Source organism: Podarcis melisellensis (assembly GCF_964234715.1).
Source record: "Podarcis melisellensis genome assembly, chromosome: 4".
Lineage (NCBI taxonomy): Eukaryota > Metazoa > Chordata > Lepidosauria > Squamata > Lacertidae > Podarcis > Podarcis melisellensis.
Genome location: NC_138531.1, coordinates 53,031,719 through 53,053,647, shown reverse-complemented (window position 1 = coordinate 53,053,647; position 21,929 = coordinate 53,031,719). Strand labels below are relative to the sequence as shown.

At 39.8% G+C, this 21,929-nt stretch overlaps 1 protein-coding gene across 4 annotated transcripts in view; it reads left to right on the top strand.

Moving 5' to 3' along the window:
* Nucleotides 1-21,929, top strand: part of ITSN1 (intersectin 1) — a 91,524-nt gene that overhangs the window by 6,051 nt on the left and 63,544 nt on the right. For all 4 annotated transcript variants that reach the window (XM_081908719.1, XM_081908717.1, XM_081908718.1 and 1 more), the window contains exons 2-6: nucleotides 12,506-12,565; nucleotides 13,561-13,653; nucleotides 16,017-16,080; nucleotides 20,202-20,362; nucleotides 21,652-21,831. In XM_081908719.1, the coding sequence (XP_081764845.1) occupies nucleotides 12,538-12,565; nucleotides 13,561-13,653; nucleotides 16,017-16,080; nucleotides 20,202-20,362; nucleotides 21,652-21,831 (526 nt within the window). In that variant the 5' untranslated portion in view covers nucleotides 12,506-12,537. The remainder of the gene's footprint in view (nucleotides 1-12,505; nucleotides 12,566-13,560; nucleotides 13,654-16,016; nucleotides 16,081-20,201; nucleotides 20,363-21,651; nucleotides 21,832-21,929) is intronic.

Below are 21,929 nucleotides of genomic sequence, written 5' to 3'. Positions count from 1 at the left end.
CTCTAAGCATACCTTGATTGTCTGCGTATATATGAGGCTAATTATGAAATATTTATTAGATGTATAGTATATGGCTTCCACTTCTATATTATAGTACAAATATCTGTCTGACCTTTATCTGAGGATAAGTTCTTAAGACCTTGTTCTTAAGACAGCTTTCTAAAGGTGAATTGTGAGTCTGAGATGAATCTGGCAAGGTTCCTAAGACGTCATTAGACTTGTAACTGACCATTCCCATATACAAATTTTATGTCTGCAGCAGCTTCTAGTTAAGAATGTTAACCTTTTGCAATGCAACTGAATGGCAAAGGCTAATTATGAAAAGCTTAAAATAACTTAAAGCCTTCAAGCTCAATTAGAAGTAGTAGTGACTACTGCTTGAATAGTAAAGTACCTTGGTATGTAGCTTCTGATCCTTGTTCTTTCTTTGACTTTGATAAAGTGAAAATAAATGAAGATTCTAGCTTCAAAATGGGAATGACAGCTATTATATTAGACTATCATAATTGCTATTATGCTGTTGATTCGCTCCTGTGAGTGGGAGCATTCCTGAGCATAGCATAACATTTTTTAATTTCAGATTTCTTTTAGACTTGGGCTGGATTCTAATTTCATTTTCCATGGACGAAAAGATTCCTTCGTCTATGTGTGGCTTTTGAATCCAGTGGAGGGATCCTGCTGATGGAAGTGGAGACTATTTTTGCTAATCCCTGTTTTCCCTACACAGACCCCCTTCCACACACATCGTGTGGGTGGCCAGAGTACACTGGCTTTCAGCTCTGCAGTCCGTAAGCAACCTTTACTTATCCTTTCCCACTAAATGCTTCTCTTGACATAAAAGCCAGCATCCTTGCACACCTTTTTGAATGTTTCATTAATGTAAAAAATACGAAGAGCACATGTAAAATGTTTCAACATAAAAAATTCATAGTGCCCTATAAAGGCATCCATTTTGAGCAGATGCAAGTGTTATGTGAATATTGTATTTGATATGGAAAAGACATTGAATGACCATTACGCACGGGGGTTCCATTCCCGGCCACTACGTCCATCAGCGGAGTGCATATAAGCGTGCCCTGTTCTGCCCCCATTCCACCCATTTAGTGACATTTTTGGGTTACTTCCAGGTTTGACTGTGAGTCATTCAGACACACATTAATCAGTTGTTGACTATATGGCATATGTTGGCAGATGGAAAAGCCTTGCATTGGGCAGACATAAATAAAAAGAAAATTCTCAAGGAAATCCCACTTACCATTCATCCTATATCTGAGGATAAGTTCTGCACTGTGGATTAGTGGCTTCCATGTCTAGGAATTGAGTATGAGAGTTGTTCTAGGCAGGATTATGCTCCCTCTGAAAGATCAGGTATTTAGTTTGAGGGGAGTACTCTTGGATTCCACCTATTGCTGGAAGCACAAGTTTCCAAATCCAGCTGGTTCTCCAACTAAGGCTCTTCCTAGAAGGGGGTAGCATGGCCACTTTGCTTCATGCTATAGTAATTTTCTATATGGACTACTGCAGTTCATTCTACATGAGGCTGCCCTTGAAGATTGTTCAGAAGCTGCAGCTAGTACAATATGCAGCTGTGGGGATCTTATTGGGTCTCTTACCTAGAGACCATATTGCATCAGCCTAGAAGCATTTGCAGTGGCTGCCAATTAGCTGTCAAGTCCAATTCAAGGTTTTAGTTTTGACATATAGAACCCTATATGGCTTTATCTGAGAGACTGTCACCCAATATTAACTGACCCAGGACTTGAGATCTGCTCTTTCAGCTTTGTCAGTAGTGCCATCAGCAAGGGCTCTTAAGGAAGCAAGCCACCTCATCTGTAGCATTCCCCTCAGAAATTTGGCTGGCGCTAACTTCACTTGGTTTTAGGTACTAATTGAAAATGTGTTTTTGTGGGGGGTTTTTTGGTTAGGCTCCTGATGGATAAATACTTGGTCCACAGAATATAGTGACTATATGGTTTTAAAAGCAGAATTTTTAGGGACGCGGGTGGCGCTGTGGGTAAAACCTCAGTGCCTAGGGCTTGCCGATCGCATGGTCGGCGGTTCGAATCCCTGCGGTGGGGTGAGCTCCCATCTTTCGGTCCCAGCTCCTGCCCACCTAGCAGTTCGAAAGCACCCCTAAGTGCAAGTAGATAAATAGGTACCGCTTTCTAGCGGGAAGGTAAACGGCATTTCCGTGTGTGGCACGGGTGCTGGCTCACCAGTGCAGCTTCGTCACGCTGGCCACGTGACCCAGAAGTGTCTCCGGACAGCGCTGGCCTCCAGACTCTTAAGTGAGATGGGCGCACAACCCTAGAGTCGGACACGACTGGCCCGTACGGGCAGGGGTACCTTTACCTTTTTAAGAGCAGAATATAAATTATAAACATTAAATTTGAAGAGATTGCAAGGAGTATTGCATCTTATTTGAGGCTGAATTGCTGTTGTTTTTTTAAAAAATATTTTGTTACTTATGTAAAGGAGAACTGGTAATCATAATGAATATTTAAACTACTGTGATACTGTTGTTTGAAAATCTGTAGCTGTGTAATCAGATCAGTAGCTGTATAATAAATCAAACCAATGTAGTGGTAGTGCTGAATATTTAAACTATACATTGTTATACTGGCTAGTTTGTGTTAGCAACCTTGTGTTTAGATTTGTTTTATTTAAAATTGTACCCTGCTTTTTAAGGAACTTCCTCCACAGAGCAGTTATGATCTCATATATATAATTCTACTTATTCTGACAATAAAACATTCAAAATGCAGTACAATTAACCAATATATCAGCAGAAAAATAGAATAGAAAACAATGCAAATAATAAAAAACAGCATTAAGACTAACAAGGATTAAAAACTGCAGACATCGACATATTTTCTGAGTGTATGGTTCAAGAGCTGAAGGTCATAAAGGAGGAAGAATTCAGCTGTCTGCTTTCTAAATGCTTTTCATATGTGTAGGGCTGAATAGATGCTGTGTAATCTGACTTTCAGCCTAGCATGTCAACAATCTTTAAAATGTAAAGCTTCTTTTAATTGTATTCAGTTTCATGTTCCCTAAAATATAACTTATATGGGCAAACTAAAGAAATGAATTCTTGATGGTAAATGTTCTGTATTTTGCTGTAGTTAAATAAAAGCACTTCCCAACCCTGCAAATGCATGTAATCTTAGTTGGGTTGTCTGAAGTTTAAAGGAGATCAGGTGACCATTCCTATACATCTATAACATCTGATATCTCTAATTAAAATATCCACAAAGAGGAGGCAAACAGCTTAGGTCTCATTTACAAGATAAATCAGTTTAAGAAGGCAAGCATAATATCTTGGCCAAGTCCATATTGTTGAAAATAGCACAAATAATTGCCTTAAGATAGATACTCCTAAGTGTACAGTATGGAAGAATTAGCAAGACACTTGCTCAGAATGAACTACAGTTTAATTGTAGTGTTCAGCTCCCTTTATTTCAGCAGACATGGGCTTTCTTGGTAGTAAATACCCCATATAGACCATGTAATTAATACCCCATGTAGATAGCTAATGCATTTTTTCACATTTATATTTTAAAAATGCAGTTTCTGTATACATAGGATATAAAATACATAGTCTATATAGAATATTCATTATGAAAATGCAGTGTCTGTATACATAGGATATAAAATACATAGTCTATATAGAATATGTATTATGAAGAAAGCTGGTAATATTAATTACGTTTGAATATTTCACAAATTACTAAAGATCACCACAGAATTTGGTTATAAACTGGTTATGAAAGAACTATGTTCTGGCTGCTTTAATCTTTTTGGTGTCTGAATTTATTTCACATGTAAAACATAGAATTTGGGTTAATAATATTTGAAAGTAAAGTTGTGCTGGAAACCAATTTGGACCAGATGAAGTATATCTCTAGATAATGGTTTTCAGTAACTGAATTAGAGCTTCATTTATATGGCACTTTTGTGGCTTCTCAAGGTAGAATTAGACCTTATGAATGATGCAAAAACTTTAGCCTTGTTCTACATTTGCTCCTATAGTGTCTAGCTGTAAAGAGTGATAATGTGTGTGGTTTCCCTGCTCTGTTTTATTGATTGGAAGGATGGGGAATGTTGAAAGATTCAACATAGATAAAAGAAAATACTTCTTCATTCAGCATACACTTAACTTCGGAACTTGCTCCCACGTGAGGCCACCAACCGAGATGGCTTTAAAAGTTAAGACAAATTCATGGAGGAGAGGGCTGTTGCTGGATACTAGCCATGATGGCTATTCTCTGCCTCCACAGTTGGAGTCCATAATGCTTCTGTGCATCAGTTACCAGAAACCACAGGAGGCCAGGGTGCTCTTGTGCTCAAATCCTGCTTAGTAGTTGGCTACTAAGAGAACAGGATGGTGGACTAGGTAGGCCTTTGACCTGATCCAGTAGGCTGTTCTTATATTTTGCCTTAACCACAATATGTAGCTAATGTTTGCTCCTGGCTCCTTAAATCTTGGTTCTGTTCTCCATATTCTGAACGTTTAGATTTGATGAGCTTTGCATGCACATGTGTTTCACATCTGGGCAGGAACTACTTTTGCTGGAAGGCTTGTACAATGGTACCTCGGGTTACATACGCCTCAGGTTACATACGCTTCAGGTTACAGACTCCGCTAACCCAGAAATATTACCTCAGGTTAAGAACTTTGCTTCAGGTTAGAACAGAAATTGTGTGCCGGCGGTGCAGCAGCAACAGGAGGCCCCATTAGCTAAAGTGGTCTTCAGGTTAAGAACAGTTTCAGGTTAAGTAATGACCTCCAGAACGAATTAAGTACTTAACCCGAGGTACCACTGTACTGTAATGTTTCTTCCAGTATTTTAATCACACCATTTTTAAAGTACCATATCTGGAAGTTGGTGCCACTGTACACCTCTCTTCTGGCATGGCCAGGAGAGAAAGGGTGTATTACTTTTGAGGTGTGTTTGGTTTGAGGTATAAATAAGGGCTCATTTGCATGTTTCATTGTATTGGAGTTTCTGAACCGTCTTCAGAGGCAGCCCCACAGGGCTGCAGTAATCTGACCTAGAGATTACCAGAGCATATACAACAGGAGTTAGGCTGTCCCTGTCTTCCAAATAGGGGCACAGCAATACTTTGTATTGCTTACTGTAGGAATGGCAGAACTAGTGCTTTCCCTGCGCTGTTCTGCCATCTGGATCTTGTGTGTCGGTTTATAATTGATCCACAGTTCAGCTGACCCATCGTTTTAAGCTGCTGAAGACTCATGCTTAGTTGTTAGAAGCACATGTGATGGCTCTGTGCCTGAAACAGCTTAGAAGCTATTGGTTTGCTGAAGAATTGTGTTTCATTAAGCAGACTTCCCTTTGGATTTATGCAAGGGTAATTAAACTAATGAACTACTTGATTATGCTGTTAATTTGCAAATCAAGGCTTTGCTTGAAAAATTGCTATAGAATCTAAAAACAAATTATTGTTCTAAAATTAAACGTTGCTAAATGTTTTATTCTCAAGTTAAATGCAAGAAGTGCACAGTTGCATTCACACACAACTTTCTGAAAAGTAAACATTTTGGCTTCTTGAATTAGAGTCTTGCCGTACATATGAGACCTGTGCGGTTGTACTGTAAAGGTAAAGGGACCCCTGACCGTTAAGTCCAGTCGGGGGTTGCGGCGCTCATCTTGCTTCACTGGCCAAGGGAGCTGGCGTTTGTCCGCAGACAGCTTCCAGGTCATGTGGCCAGCATGACCAAGCCACTTCTGGCGAACTAGAGCAGTGCACAGAAACGCCGTTTACCTTCCCGCCACAGTGGAACCTATTTATCTACTTGCACTTTGGCGTGCTTTCAAACTGTTAGGTTGGCAGGAGCAGGGACTGAGCAACGGGAGCTCACCCCATCGCGGGGATTCGAACCGCCGACCTTCTGATCGGCAAGCCCTAGGTTCTGTGGTTTAGACCACAATGCCACCTGTGTCCCATTATCAAGTGAATTTACTTCTAATATTCCTAATAAAATGCAGAAAGTTCATCTTCAGCACCAAGATGGTATCTTATGTGGATAAAAGTATTTATTTAACATTTTATATATTTAAGGTGCTTATATATCACTTAATCATTAACATTTCTAAGCAATGTACATAAAATTATATCCCAATTCCTTACAAAGAATAAGAACAGGGAAAATTCATCTCAGTCCTGAGCACTTCCTTTAAACATCTAGTGAAATAACAAAGTCTTTGCATGTGCCAGCAGTTCAGCAAAGAGGATGTCTGGCTAATCTCAGTCTGGTTAGAGTTCCACAATAATGAATGTTTTTTTTTTTAACTGAATGCATAGATTCTAGTAGTTACAAGCTGTGCATTTGAGCCATGGAGGACCACCAACAAAGACTCCCCCAAGAATCATGAACTTGGGCTGGTAACTTTAGGCAGCCAGTTCAAGCTTTTAAGCACCAGTATTACGTGCTGTCAGTAGCCTGTTCCCATGATCCTCAGGGTCCCTTCCAACTCCACAATTTTATGATTCTATGATCAGCAGTTTAGCCACAATATTCTGCACTAGCTGGAACTTCCAGATCAGGCGTGCTGGTAGTCCCACATAAAGTGCATTGCAGTAATCAAGCCTTGAGTTTACCAATGTAAGAATTGCTTTGGCCAAAAATGGTTGGAGCAGCAGCCATACCTGCTAAAATGCACTCTTAAACACTGAGGCTGCTAGTGTTACTTGTCAACAAATTTAATTTCTATTTACGCCTTGATTCTTGTACTGTGTCTAATCCAGGAAGTCTGGATTACAGCTAGTTGTGCAGTGAACATGGTATACAATCTTTCATAACTTATTACTCACCCTTCTGCTAATATTTACTTATGCCTCAACCTTGAATCATCTGCAGAAGTGAGATAATCTTTTTGGTCCCACAAGTGTGTTCACTATTTAAAAGTGCATTGCTTTTTAAAAATCTCAGTTTTGACTGGTAAAACTGCCAAATTTTCTTAATATAGTGTAACAATTGAGAATTCCTCTTTTATCTGCTGTCGTTACTCAATATGGTGCCAGAGTTAGGTTTCAGAGTTGCAAAAAAAAAAAAAAAGTATCACTGATTTTTACACAGCTTGGAATGTCAGTATGGATTTCCTTGTCCTTTTTTTCTAGGGGGAAAAACTGCTGGTACTCACATTAAAAGATGGAAGCGGGGGCACAGGCAAGGGGAGGGGGCAGTGTATGAGGGAGGGACATAGCCTGTTTCAAAGTTTGGGCGGTGGAGGCAAGTTACTGTACCTGCTTGATGCTTCCTTGCCCACCCACCTACCAGGGTGCCTGTCACCCAGGTGAAGAGGTCTCCCCCGCAGGGAGCACCATCACCACCATTGCTTACCTTCTGGCAGCTGCTTTGGTGAGGGAAGCATCTTTCCTGCCAGTGGGGCTCCTCAGGCCAGCTCCTCCCCTGTTCTGCGCTCTCGCTTTCTCTCTCTCTTTCCTGCATCTGTCCCCAAGCTGCCATGCAAGGAAAAAGAGGGAGGGCGCAGGATGACCAGCTTTGTCAATGTGGTGTGTGTGTGTGTGTGTGTGTGTGTGTGTGCATTGCCTCCAGGCTGTGGGGGGAGGAGGACACTTTCCTGAGTCCTTCCTGTGCCCTTCTCTGGGGTGGCGGCAGCGGGGAAGCCTCTGACTTGCCCAGGCTGCATCTGATCCTTCATTTTATTGTAGCTGCAAGGAGAAGCCCTAAGTTCACTCACTGCCACCACTTTGTGTGGTGCCTGGGAGAGTGAGTCTGATGTAGCCATCTTGTATATGAGTGCCATTCTAAGTTGGGAGCTGATCTATTTGGTGGAGCATTGAATTGCCATTGTATAGTTCCTTTTTGGGCTGACCAGAAGAAGATTCACGAAACGGATTGAAATCCAGGTGTCTTGGAGTTCAGTTGGGATCACACCAGCACAAGTATACACAAAGAGTGTTGCTCTCATGGACTTACTTCAGAACTGTTTGGACTGTTTGGCTTTGAGATACTGAGTTGCGCATGTTGTTATCTTGGCACTGTATGTATTATTTAAGATTTCATGTAATAGACAGTATGGAAATGCTCTACATTATTGTTAACTGTTTTGTGAACTACATACAGAGTTGTCTAGTTTGTGATTTATGTCTCTCTATTCCTTGGGTGTGGTATTTATGCACAGCTCTCTGAAGGTCCTGTCACAGCATTTTGATTAGGTTGATGTCTGGACTTTGACTGGGCCATTGCAATGCCTTGATTCTCCCCCCACCCCCAGCCATTCTGTTGTAGATTTGTTGGTGTACTTGGGATTGTTGTCCTGTTGCACAACCGAATTTCAACCAAGCTTCAGCTGTCAGGCAGATGGCCTCACATTTGACCGTAGTATACTTTGATATACACAAGATTCATGGTCAACTCAATGACTGCAAGGTTCCCAGGTCCTGTGGCTGCAAAACAAGGCCAAATTATCACCCCTCCACCACAATGCTTGGTATTTCGTATGAGGTGTTTGTGCTGATATGCTGTTTGGTTTTCTCCAAATGTGGTGCTGTGCATTATGTCCAAACATCTTTGGTCTTGTCTGTCCAAAGGACATTGTTCCAGAAGTCTTATGGTTGTTAAGATGCAATTTTGCAAACCTAAAGCATGCTGCCATGTTCTTTTTAGAGAGAAGAAGGTTTGGCAACTCTTTCAAACAACCATACTTGTTTTGTCTTTTTCTAATTTTACTGTCATGAACTTTAACATTTAACATGCCAACTGAGTCCTGTACAGCCTGAGATGTAACTCTTGGGCTTTTTGCAATTTCTTTGACCATTGCAGAGCTTGACCTTGGGGTGAATTTGCTGGAACGTCCACTCCTGGGAAGATTGACAGCTGTCTTGAATCCTTTTCACTTTTGAATAATCTTTCTCACTCTAAAATGATTGACTTAAAATTGGTGGTGATGGCCTTATAAACCTTCCCAGTTGTATGGGCAGCAACAGTTGCTTCTCCAAGAGCATTACTGATGTCTTTCGTCCTTAGTGTTGTGTTAAAACACACCTGAATGCTCCCGACCAGCAAACTGCTAAAACTTTGGATTTTACAGAGGTGGGCACACTTGCTGATGATCAATTAAGCAAGGGCATTTGATTACCAGCACCAGTCTGCTACTTATCCTCTTAATTTCTGTGCAAGCAGTAAGGGTATACTTAGTTTTTCACACATGGCTTCTTCATTTTGGCTTTGTTTTTGTTAAATAAATCATGACACAGTGTAACAAGTCATATGTTGCTGTTCATCTGAGGTTGTATTTACCTAAGTTAAAGACTTGCTAAGGAACAGATGGTTGTTATTACCGTATTTTTCTGTGTATAAGACATGTATAAGATGACCCCTAATTTTTTGAACCCAAAATTAAGAAATCAATATTTTTTTGTGGAGGTCACCCAAAGAGTGAAGTTAGCCAAAGTTGTTGACATTTGGGGGCAAGATCACCCTTGAGTTATTTACCCTTTTTAAACCTTAGAAAAGGAGGGGGATAGACAAGAACACCCCAATTCTAGAAGTGAAAACAAATCCCTACGCAGACCATCTTGCCTATAATCTCCCCGCACCAATAAACCTATTCCATTTTCAGCACTTGGACCAATATGGTCATCATTGAAGGATCCAAGGGAGTTTATACCAGTCAAATCTACATCTGAAGGCAAGATTAAGGCTTATCATGCTGTTATCTCTGTGTTTCATTGCCCTCTTAATGAGCATACTAGTTTTATGCACCCAGAAGTTCATGAATGGTTTATATACCACCCTGTACCCAGAGGTCTCATTACAATTGTCACAACATTGTCCATACAATTAACATTCAGTCGCAGTTGGATGAAAGCCCCATAGAAACGTCCCGCTGTAGGTCAGTCCAGGCCTGGACATCTTGCCAAGTACTGGTTGTCATTATGTACTTTCTTGCTCGCTCCTGCTAGGCTGATTTATTCTTGCTGTTGAGCTCTGTCTTGTTTGCTCATTTGAGTAAACTTCATGCAGACTCCCAGATAAAACTCACTGACCCAGCTACCAGCCTTGGGATCTCACCCAGGTGGACTGCAGGCCAGAACTCATGATGACTGTGTTCTTTTGTACCTGTTCTTTTGTGATTTGTAAAGCACCATGCACACTGAGGCTGTATAAAATAAGAATATTAGCATTCCAAATAAGTAGCCCCTCATAGGATGATGCTTGGTTTTTTTCCTCTTTGATGTATTTCTAACACCCTCATTTTTGCTTAAGATTCTTCTAAGCTACAAAGCAAAGTTAGCACTGTGACGATGTTAGTAACAACCCTAATTGAAAAAAATCTGTCCCTTTGCCAGACTTTATGAGAACTCCATGGTGTGTGGCTTTTATTTCTCAATTACCAGTATATTGCATGAAACTTCCTTAATCAACTGAATCAAAATGATTTATACAGATGTAAGACTGGAAATTACACTCAGACTGTAATTTCTTCAAATCTTTAATCTTTTCACTTTAACTACTTAAAGTGAAAGAAAAACATACTTTTCTTTTAAGCAAATGGGTGTGGTTCTAAGTTTCTGTTGTACGTACTTCTATGGTAGTAATTTGGTAGTCTCTGTGTAATTTACTATGCATTCTATTTTATTGTTGGAATGGGGTCTATCTTGTTCAATCTTTTTCCTTAGGGGTACAATGATCAACAGTCACGGGGGCATCTAATGTGGCTAGCATATTTTAACATATTGAGCTATGCAGAGTCTATAAAAGATTAGGAGAAGATTTTGCTTTACTTCAAGGAGCATTTGGGAGATAGAGTGAGTGCCATTCATTTCTTGGAGTATGGTACTTAAGCATTTTATGTTGGTGAGAGTTTGAAGGGCTTCCTTACTTGGAGTCAACAGACTGCTGACAATGAAACCTGGGCAGCTCCTTTCCCATGTTCTGCTGTTGTGCAAGGTAAGGAGCAGAGGCAGGACTGGAAACTGCCCAGAGTGGCTGGGACAAGGAATCAAATGGGTGGAGTACAAGAAAGAAATTAGTAGTAATTGTAGTAATTCCATCCAGTCTGAAATTGTAGTAATTCCATCCAGTCTGAAAGTTTAAGAAAGATTTTATGCTTTCAAACCATAGGTGACAACTTTTATGAGCAGGGCTATGGAATCTGTGGTCCTCCAGATGTTGTTGGGCTGTTGTACCCATCATCCGCGCCCATTAGTTATGCTTACTTAGCTTATGGTAGTTAAAGTCTGACAATATTAGGAGGGCAGTAGGTTCCCTATCCTTGTTTTACAACAGATTTTGGCTGCTGTGGAACAGTGAATCTTGAGTGTTAACATAATAGATGGCTGTTAGGTTTACATTTTTGAGTCATGTGTTTTCCAAAGCTTTCTATTGTGTGTGTTAGGAGGTTACCTAGCCTTTTGTCCTAAGTGATTCACCAGTTCCCTCAAACCACTTGAGACTTGGTTGAATACAACCCTATGTATTTCATTAAAGTTATTCTCAGAGCAGCTGCATTAAAATTAATGGACCTCAGTTAGTCATGTCCATTATTTTCAACGAGCCTGTTCCCAGTAGAACTAACATTGAATGCAACCCACATACTTTATTTTACTCAAGGGTGATGTCTTTCGCAAATGGGTTGCCTCTGGATAGATATGGGATGTACATATTCTTAGTGTTATTTGGGTGGATATAAGATTTTAAGGAAAACGAAGAGCTATTAGCATTCTTCATGTTGTAATTGCTAAACATCACATATAATTCCAATGGAGTTTTCTGGGAAACAGTGAAATATGGCTAAAAGCTATTTAGTATTTTAGAAAGTGACTGCAAAATTATTGTAGTCATAGCAGGCATGCACATATTGTAGAGCATAATTGCTGATTATCATAGTAAGAAAAACTTGTATCTCATTTTTTTCCAGGCTATGGATAAAATATTTGAAAGCACTGCTTTCACTATATTTGCTGTTTCTCTGTCTTAATAATGTGATACTCTAGAACTTGGTTATCCAAATTCAATCTTCAGTTATCCAAATTCAATCAGTCTATACTGATTAATACACACAGAAAGGGAAATTCTCCAGAGCTGTAGGCAGAGGTAATGAGTGAGATTTCTGAACTGGTAACTGGCAGAGGGGCCAGTGGAGGATAGATGCAGGGTAACAATAGGGTAAAAATAAAAGGCCATTATAAAGATGCAGCTAAGTGCAGATGGCTGAGTATTTGATGGCCAGGAACAACTAGGTTCTGAAATAAGGAGCAATGTTGTAACTGGGAGCAGGAAGAAAGATGAATATTATATTTCTTTAACATTTTATTCTTGTTGCCCTGGGCATATTTCATAGCATTTGGAAACCGTTTTTGTCTTGATTATATTTACATGACTACTGCATTTATAAAGAAGTTCTCTTTTTCTGTCTATCAGTAAATTATATGATAGTAAGCAAATACCTCTGAAGTAAGGAGTTGTTTTTGTATACCTGCTTGTTTTAATGTGCCACTCTTTATTCCCCAGGCATCTATTAGCAAGTTAAAGGTGATTGAACCATGGCTCAGTTTCCAACACCTTTTGCTGGTAAGTATTAGGATTCTCCCCCCCCCCATGCTTCTTGTTCATGCTTGCTTTCCAGCTTCATGAGGAAAATATAGTTGGTCTTGAACACACTAATAAACTTAGTGTGTAGTTGCAGTTGTTGAAAAAAGCACCCTACTGCTTATATGTGTTGAGTGTTTTTGGGTGGTTGTTGAAAGTGGGGGAGGCTGATGCAGGGGATGGCTGAAGGTAAAGGCAGCAAGAGCTTGTTGCTCAAATATAACCTGTGCCCAGGGGTCTGATAAGATTGTGTCATACAATTTAGATGGGGGTTTATGCCTTAAATTAGTTGGGGGCCCACCTGCTGATCCAACTCTTCCACCTTTGCTGGAGATTCACACATTTTGACTGGCCTTGGTAGCCAGTTACTTTCTCCAATAGTTAGATGGAGATCAGGCTTTTTGCTTCTTGATCAACAGAGGCTACAGTAAATGTCTATTTGTTTTGTACCTGCTGCTGACTAGAGGGATGTTACAGGGTAGAGGATGTGTGCATTGTAACAGCTTCTTCCCACCAACCCATTCAGTGATGCTGCATCTTAGCCTAAGATACATCCTGATGCCATTTTAAAAGACTAAACCACTATCTTCTTGTAATACAAGAATCTTTTTACTGTTTTGATCACCAGAATGATATTTATGGTTGCCAATGGGTTCTGGCAACTGTATTCATAGATTCTAGATCTTCAGCAGCAAGCTGTAGCTGTGTTGCTAGCAGTCTGTGTTACCAGCTTGCTGTATGCACAGCAAGGATATATGCTTATTGGTCTCCTCTATGACAGTTGCTGAGCTTTCCTTCCTTCAGCATCCCATGAGGCAATGGGAGTTGTTTCAGCCACGGTGGTAGAGAGCTTTTTTTTTTTGCAAGTCTAGCAGTGTTTAGATTCTTCATAGCACATTGAGAAAATAGCTGATGCTGTCATTATTTGTAAAGCCTATTTTTCCTGACAATATCTCAATCTCTTGCTTGTGAATTAGGCAACCTGGACATCTGGGCTGTAACTGTGGAAGAGAGAGCTAAACATGATCAACAGTTCCACAGTTTGAAACCAATATCTGGATTTATCACTGGTAATGCCATAGCTGTCATGTGTAATTTCCATTGCGAAAATACCCACCATCATGCAATTTAAGGTTTTCCTTGGGCTGCCCCAGATCAAGCATCCAAGAGGCAACTTAGCAATGCTACTTGTTTTCTAAGACTGCAATAAGAAGCAAAGGAAGTAACAGTCCTTAAAAAATATATGGTTGAAGTGAAATGTTTGTAAATGCATTGCCAAAATGAAGTTAGGAAAAATACAAAACTCATTGCTGTGTGATTTCTGTGATTCTGATCATATGTATAGTTAGCTCATAGATTGTATCCTATTTTTCATACTGGAATCTTAAGTTCTAGAATAATTATAATATTACTAAATAAAAGAGAAGCATACTCTCTTGTGCATGGGGGGAACTGTGTTTGATTCTTGTCTGTCAGATTTGCCTCTTGCATGGTTCTCCATAAGTGGCAGAAAGGAGGAGCAGATGTAGTATGAAAGTGAGGCAGTTTGCTAATATAAAAATGATGGTTGGTGCCTCCAAACATTTGGTTCTGCAAGATCCACTACAACTTCCCTTGGCCCTATCAGCCAATGTTTCTTCTATTTGCTGCACCCCAGCTTCTTCAATACAAGTGCCGCTTACTAGTCACAGTAGTAAAATGTTCAGAGGTAGTATACCTCTTAATTCTATATACAGGAATAAACCAAAGAGGAATAATGTTGTCTTCATGTTGTGCTTGAGGGTCAACTAGTCCAACCCTCTGCAATTCAGGAATCTCAGTTAAAGCATCCATGACAAATGGCCATCCAATCTCTGCTTAAAAACTCCTAGTGAAAGAGTCTACCACTATCTGAGGAAGTCTCTGTCGTTGTTGAACAGTTCTTAACCATCAGGGAGTTTTTCTTTATGTTTAGTCTGAATCTCCTTTCTTCTATGCATTCATAATTTTATACACCTTTACTATATTTCCTCTTTACTCACATTTTCCCCACTAAGCTAAATAACCCCAAGTGTTTTAATCTTTCCTTATAGGGAAGTTGCTCAAGCCCCTTTGATCATTTTGATTGCCTTTTACTAGAAGGAATGGAGGTTTTGATCAGACTTACAGAGTGACCATAGCTGGTTAAATCTTATCCCCCAAAATGTAACAAGTTGGCAGTTTTGCCTCATTTCTGTGTTGCTGTGTCTTCTAGCCACACATTTTTGAAAGAAAAGAACATTAATGCATATCCAAGTTTTATGAGAAATCGTCATTCATATGTTTTAAGAACGGTTTCTGTGGAGAAAGTGTTTGCTTTCTCACTTTCACAAGGCACATAATTCTAATAAAGGAAGAGTTGCTGTAATGGAGAGACAGCAGGAACCATATGTTTCCCTTTTATCTAAGCTGATGTTAATGCAATGTGAATTTCCTGGTAACTAAAGTGAGGATGTTTCAGTTTGTAGTAATGCGCAGTTCAGAATTTGTTCACGTCCCCTTTAACACATTTCAATACAGTATCTCAGTATTCATCTAATAAAACATAGTCTTTGGTGGCTGTAATGTGGATTTTTTTAAAACTAGTGTGGCATTGTAGCTAAGGGGCTTACTTGCGGCCTTGGAAGTGCCCAGTTCAAATCACACCCTCTTTATTTGTTTATAATTTTTGTATCCCAGAGGAGTTTACATAAATAAAGATGAGATATAGGCCTGTCCCTCAACCTTACAAACTAAAAACACAAAGCATGCAAGGGAAGGGAAGTAGAGGTAAAAGAATATTGGTTTGACATTGCAAGGAATAAAGAGCTATAATCAGACAACTACATCCAGTTGAGCCACAGTGTTCTTCCCTTGCTGTTGGTTTTGCTTGGACAACAGAGGTGCTGCTGATAATCCAGCCATTGTTCCTCTTGTTAAGGCTGAGGCCAGAGAGTTCTCCCCTTCAGTCCTGCAATCCCAGGGCAATTGGTAGTTGGAACCAAGTTTTCTTTCTGGCATGGAGGAGGTAAGCAGGCACCATACAGCTGCTCCTTCTCTGACTGATGGGTGCTGCCAGACTGAACTTGACATAGGGTTCTTTCTGAAGGTAGAGGCTCCTTCAAGGCAAAAGGGAGCAGATTGCTCAATGGCATAATCTCCCCTGTCTCCAGTTTATATAATACTGATCTACCATACATGCATGGTAAAAGGCAGGGGCTTTTATTAGCCCCAGCCAGGATAACCCTGGGTCAAGGATGATTGGAGTCAATCAAGCGACAAACAGAGGGCTGCAAGTTCCCCATCCCTGGTGTAAGGATAACTGGCAATATACTGAACACCCTAAAAGCGCAACCTAGAAATTTTATTTATTGTACATTGGTTCTCTTATCATTCTTAAGACATTCCATTTGAAATACTTCCTCCTTTCTGACAGGTGATCAAGCCAGAAACTTTTTTTTCCAGTCTGGGTTACCTCAACCAGTTTTAGCACAGATATGGTAAGTGTAAATTTCAGGAGTTCATTTCAGACAAAAATTGCACAAGCAATATATTAACTTTCTACAGTTACATTTCATCTACTTTATTCAAAGTGCACTTTTCAAGACAAGGACTTTTGTCAAAATGGCTCTCATTGAGGCCTTTGTGAAACCATTTTTTTTAACAGTCCAAAGAACTAATAGAAATGAAGAAATGAAATAAGTGGTAAACATGAATACAGCAGTTGAGAAACTGCATTCTGATATCTTTGTGTAGGCAGCCTTAAATTAACCACCTGAAATACTTGCTGAATAAGTAGAAGCATGATTCTAAAATTAGAAGCCGAAAGAAATTCTATACATGCAAGTTTTTTTATTGTCTAGGGAAGAGCAACAAGTCACCTAAAGCATAAGCTCTGACCTGCAAACTGCCTTTATTTACTGAATTTTAGGATTTCTGTGTAATTGCCTTTTAAATATGCATATCTGTTGAAGCCTTAATAAAGTTCTGTCTTGGCACATAACTTATTTGCTAAGGACTGCTATGTCACAAAAGTCTCTTTGTTTTAAATCAAAGATACTGCAAACAAATTTGACAGCCATGGTGATGTGAAAGGTGGTTGTGCTTTAAGATGAAATAATTTTTTTTTTTACATTTGTACAGACTTGTAGAATGTATGTTGACATTCTTAAATTGTTGTAAAATGTGTAGAACTAACAAACGGTATAGCATCTAGTACTTGAATCCTTCTTTTACTGGCCTCTTACAGTATTTGTAGTTGGCAAGCCAATAATCCATTAAGAAGTGTCTTATGTAGGCTTTCAAATCAAACTGTAATGGTTCTGAAGACAGTAACTGCATTTAAGTAGGTATAATCTGGATTACTGGATTTTTGCTTTACTAGGATAATTGTACTCCCTGAAAACCACTTGTTGGGTGTATCCTTCCCTCTGGTGAGCGTTCATAATTAACAAAAGTTCCACGTACTTTCAGTAGTGCTGTTTGAGACCAAGCAGCTTATATTTTCCTGAGTAGCTAATGAATTCATAACATAAACTTCAAATGAAAGCAAAGGTTTTATTTAATCATAGTAAACAAAGTGGTAATTTATGGCACTTGCAGTTTGAAATGAGACACATTCCTCAATGTGCTACATTTCAAACATTGAAAATGGTAGATACAAGACTCCACCAGAGCAGAGTTCATAAAGTAATAAATATGTTACTGGATTTATTGCCATAGATTGCTGAGGGTTTCCATGACCATTTCTCTAGGCTGTGGCTATGATCTATCCTTGTGAAAATGTTACCTGGGAAGGAGCAAAAAAGGCTGATAGAGTAGCATGAAGAAGCATAGCCAGAAATTAGACCATTTGCTCTGAGCCCATTCACTCATTACATTCCAGAGACACAGCTCAACCCAATACGTGTATTGGCCTTTTCTACACTCAACCGCTTCACCATCAGGAAAGTAGTGGGTATCACTTGGTCTGTACTGTGTCTTGTTTTAACTTGTCATCTCTTTGACATCTCTGTCTGTCCTTGGAGACAAGGGGGACCTCAATTAGGGGTTTCCAAGTAGTTTTCTGAGCACTCTTTGCATTGATGGAAGACCATTTACAGTATAACTCAATTACACACAGGTCTTACTATCCAAACATAACAAGTCCCCAGGAAATTGATTGTTAGATGAGTGTTCACATAATGAGCTGATGATTTCAATTATTTCCTATGGAAACATTTCTTTTTTCCCCTTTTTTGCCAAATTTTTATTAGTTTTCTAATATTACTCCAATATTACCCCAGTTGTACAATTTATACAAATACAAATAAATTCCAAATACATTCCAATTATCCTATGGAAATATTTCTTATCTATGATTTGTCCAATCTCCCTCCCTCCCTGGTTTCCACCCCAAACTGCTGCAGCCAACTAGCAGAATACAAAGGAAAAGCTGTTCCCAGTCCAATCTTTCCTGCTCTGATTTGTCAGATCTCTCTCTTCCCTTTCTCCATGCTTTCTGCCCAAAATGGCTGCCGCCAACCTGCAAACAGAAAGAAGTAAGGAAGTGGGCATTTTAGATAACAAGTGCTCTGATAGCAGGACCTGTGTGTTGTTGTAAAATGGTGATAGAAGTACATCTTAAATATTAAGTAGAGAACTAGAAAATTAGGCTCTGGGGTAGATAATGAAACCAAGGAAAGGAAAGTGTTTTGAGACACAACAATGGAAAATACAACACTCCAGTAAAACTGATTATACTCAGCGGAACTTACTGCTAAGTAAATCTGCAGATGAAGCTGAGCATTGGTCCATTTTGTTCAGTATTATTCTTCAGTGGACAGTAGGACTCCACAAAGTGGTTTGTTATCCTTCAGTCACTTAAGCGGGAAATAATGTCATCACTTCAAGGGAATCTCTGAGTCATCCCCTCCCTTGGCGTGACAGTTCGTTTTTCCTGCCTCACTTGAAGCAGACCTGTTTTCGCTGATGCTCTTCTGGTCTTTTGTTCTGGTTCAGTGTGCGATCTTTGTTTTGGTTCAGAGTTGTGAGCTTTGTCACTGGGTGTACAAGTGATTCTGTGTTGAAGATTTTGGTTACATTTTCCTCTCAGTGTCCCCGCCTTCAAGGTTCTTTCTTTCTTCAAGGTTCTGTTTTTCTGTCTAAGGTATTTTCTCTGAAAGTCTGTGTTTTGCTGCATTTTGTGGTGTCTGTGTGAGATTCACCTACAACTATGTAATTGATTTGTTTCCTTGCTGATTATACAGTTGCTTTTAACACTTTATTGCACTGTTTTTAGCTGAGGAGGGCAGGGCTTTTGAACCTGGGAACTTTTGCATTCAAAGCATTATGCTTTGGCTCCTCCCCTAGAGTAAGCATGTTGTTTTTGAAAAGGAAAAAGGTTGAGTAGCGTTATATTAAATACAAACATGATGTGTATCTTAATAGCACTCTAGGTTTAGGGCAGGCTTCCTCAACTTCGGCCCTCCATATGCTTTTTGGACTACAACCCCCATGATCCCTAGCTAGCAGGACCAGTGGTCAGGGATGATGGGAATTGTAGTCTCAAAACATCTGGAGGGCAGAGGTTGAGGAAGCCTGGTTTAGGGTCAGACTTTGAAGTGTCCTTATACTCAAGTCAAAATGATGTCAGTCTTTCATCTTGAAACATATGAAAACTGGAGGGAGGGAAGACAAACAAATCACTAAATGGCAGTATTACACTATTCCTGTTGTAACCATGATCTTACAATTTCTGTGAAATCTAATACCACCTTCATTTGTGGAAAAACTAAATATTTTTAACATCAGATCATTTCCTGGACTTTGTATTTCCATCTCTCCTTTTGCAGCCACAATACTCTAGAGACACTGACATCTAGTTCACCTTTGACTGAGGAAGTTCTCAGTCTAGAAGGTGATAAAACAGGCTTCCTTGAGGTTGTTTACTATGTTAAACATTCAAGCTGGATTTGATTAGTTGGGCTGACTATTTTATACTTGTGTTTTCTGTTAGGCAATAGTACTGTTTGCATAGTCTTAAATTGTTGTTTTCTCTGCGGGGCATTAATTTATGGAATTGGTAGGAAATACAGACGAAGTAAAAACATTGCACCTAAATAATATGAGGAATAATAACTTTATGGACAACTTGAGACTGACATCAAAAGAAAATAATCTGATGCTGAATTCTCCCTCCATCCTTCCTCTTTGATGTTTGGGCATGTATACCTGCGTCACAACATAATGTTTTTGTCCACCACTGCTCAGTGTTACTGACTGCTGATGGTGGACATAAGGAAACATATAAAAAGGCAATTATGTCATCATAAGGGTAAATGTACAGGAGAGAAATCTGCATACGGATGCTGCCTTTGATGTTAGTGCCAGGTCACAGAACATGTGTGTTTCATCCTGAGCTGCAGTGCAGCACTTTATCCTTGTAGTAATATGGTCTGTACAATATAGCAGAATTGCATCATTTTGTACAGGTAGCATATAACAATATTATTATTTAATGTATTGATTTGCAAAAAAAAATTTTTTATAACATAAATGTAGTGTAGATTCAAATTTATTTATTTATTTTACAACTTTTGGAAGGGTGTGCAAGTCATGAATTACCTTTATTTGTACGTAGGGCTCTGGCAGATATGAACAATGATGGGAGAATGGACCAGCTGGAGTTTTCTATCGCTATGAAACTTATCAAACTAAAACTTCAAGGTTATCAGCTTCCTTCTGCATTGCCTCCTATTATGATACAGCCTCCCATTGCCATTTCTACTGCACCAGGATTTGGTAAGGGCAGACTTCATTTATGTTTATGTGGTATCTTACTTGCCTTTCTCCCCTCCCTCCTCCATTTCTTGATGCTCTAGTCAACTCTCAAAAGTCATTGCAAAAGTCATAGTAATATCAAGTGCAACATTGATCAGAGATACTAGAAGAGGAAGGGACACGGGTGGTGCTGTGGGTTAAACCACAGAGCCTAGGACTTGCCAATCAGAAGGTTGGCGGTTCGAATCCCCACCACGGGGTGAGCTCCCATTGCTCGGTCCCTGCTCCTGCCAACCTAGCAGTTTGAAAGCACATAAAAGTGCAAATAGATAAATAGGTACCACTCCGGCGGGAAGGTAAACAACGTTTCCATGCGCTGCTCTGGTTCACCAGAAGCGACTTAGTCAAGCTGGCCACATGACCCGGAAGCTGTAAGCTGGCTCCCTCGGCCAATAAAGTGAGATGAGCGCCGCAACCCCAGAGTCGGCCGCGACTGGACCTAATGGCCAGGGATCCCTTTACCTTTTACCTTTACTAGAAGAGGAAGCACTACTAATTTTGCTTTTTGATTGCATTCAGCAGTCCAAGGAATTGGGTTTTGTTTTGTTTTTTAGTTTCCTGCCTTTTTTCCTCATAGTGTACAATATTTACACCAATAAACTAGTTTTTTTGGCCTAATTCAGTTTACTTCATACTTAACCACCACTCTGCAAGCAGTTCTTCCAGCATCTTAGTTTATTCTCACTGTTAAGATCTTCACATTTTAATCTTTTAAGAGTTTTCAGTCTAATACAGAGTAAACCCAATTTCTATAGGAGATTCTGAGGTGGTTTTGATAGCATTGCATTTGATTTGATGGAACTGAGTGCCCTCATGGAGTCCGCTTAGCTCCCTGGTGTACTCCAGGGCTTAGGACAAGGAAATAAGCTGGGTATTGCATGCATGAACCTTGAGTCCTGCACTCCACTCTACTCCCCTGGTGCAACAGTAAGAAAGAGACTGGCAGACCTTGTTTGGTTTTCAATGAAAAGCAGTTTCATTGTCGCATACAAACCCAAACAATGGTTTCAATAAGCATAGTTAAGACCTAACTTTGAATGATTATGAAGTTGTCTTGTTTCAATATCTCCAAGTTAAGTTATTGGTCTTGTCAAACATAATAATAAGCAGAAGGTAGCTGAAAATGGAAGTGAAAGTTTCCAACCTTTTCTTAGTAGCCGTGTTGGTAGAAGACACAAAAGAGGTATTTGGCAGGCCCAAGGCCATTCAACTTGTAAATGATGGTAACTATGAAAATCTCTCTCTTCTAGGTATTGGGGGCCTACCCAGTATGCCTCCTCTTACGGCTGTTGCTCCAGTGCCAATGGCGTCTATTCCAGTAGTGGGAATGTCTCCACCTTTAGTATCTTCTGTTCCTACAGCAGCTGTGCCCCCCCTTGCTAATGGAGCACCAGCTGTTATACAACCTCTACCTGCTTTTGGTCATCCTGGTAAGCTGTGTTACTTGCAGTATCATTCTAATGTTATTTTTCTCTCTTTTAGTATTATTTTATCTTTTGACTCTTTTTATTTTTGCCTTTTATTGCGT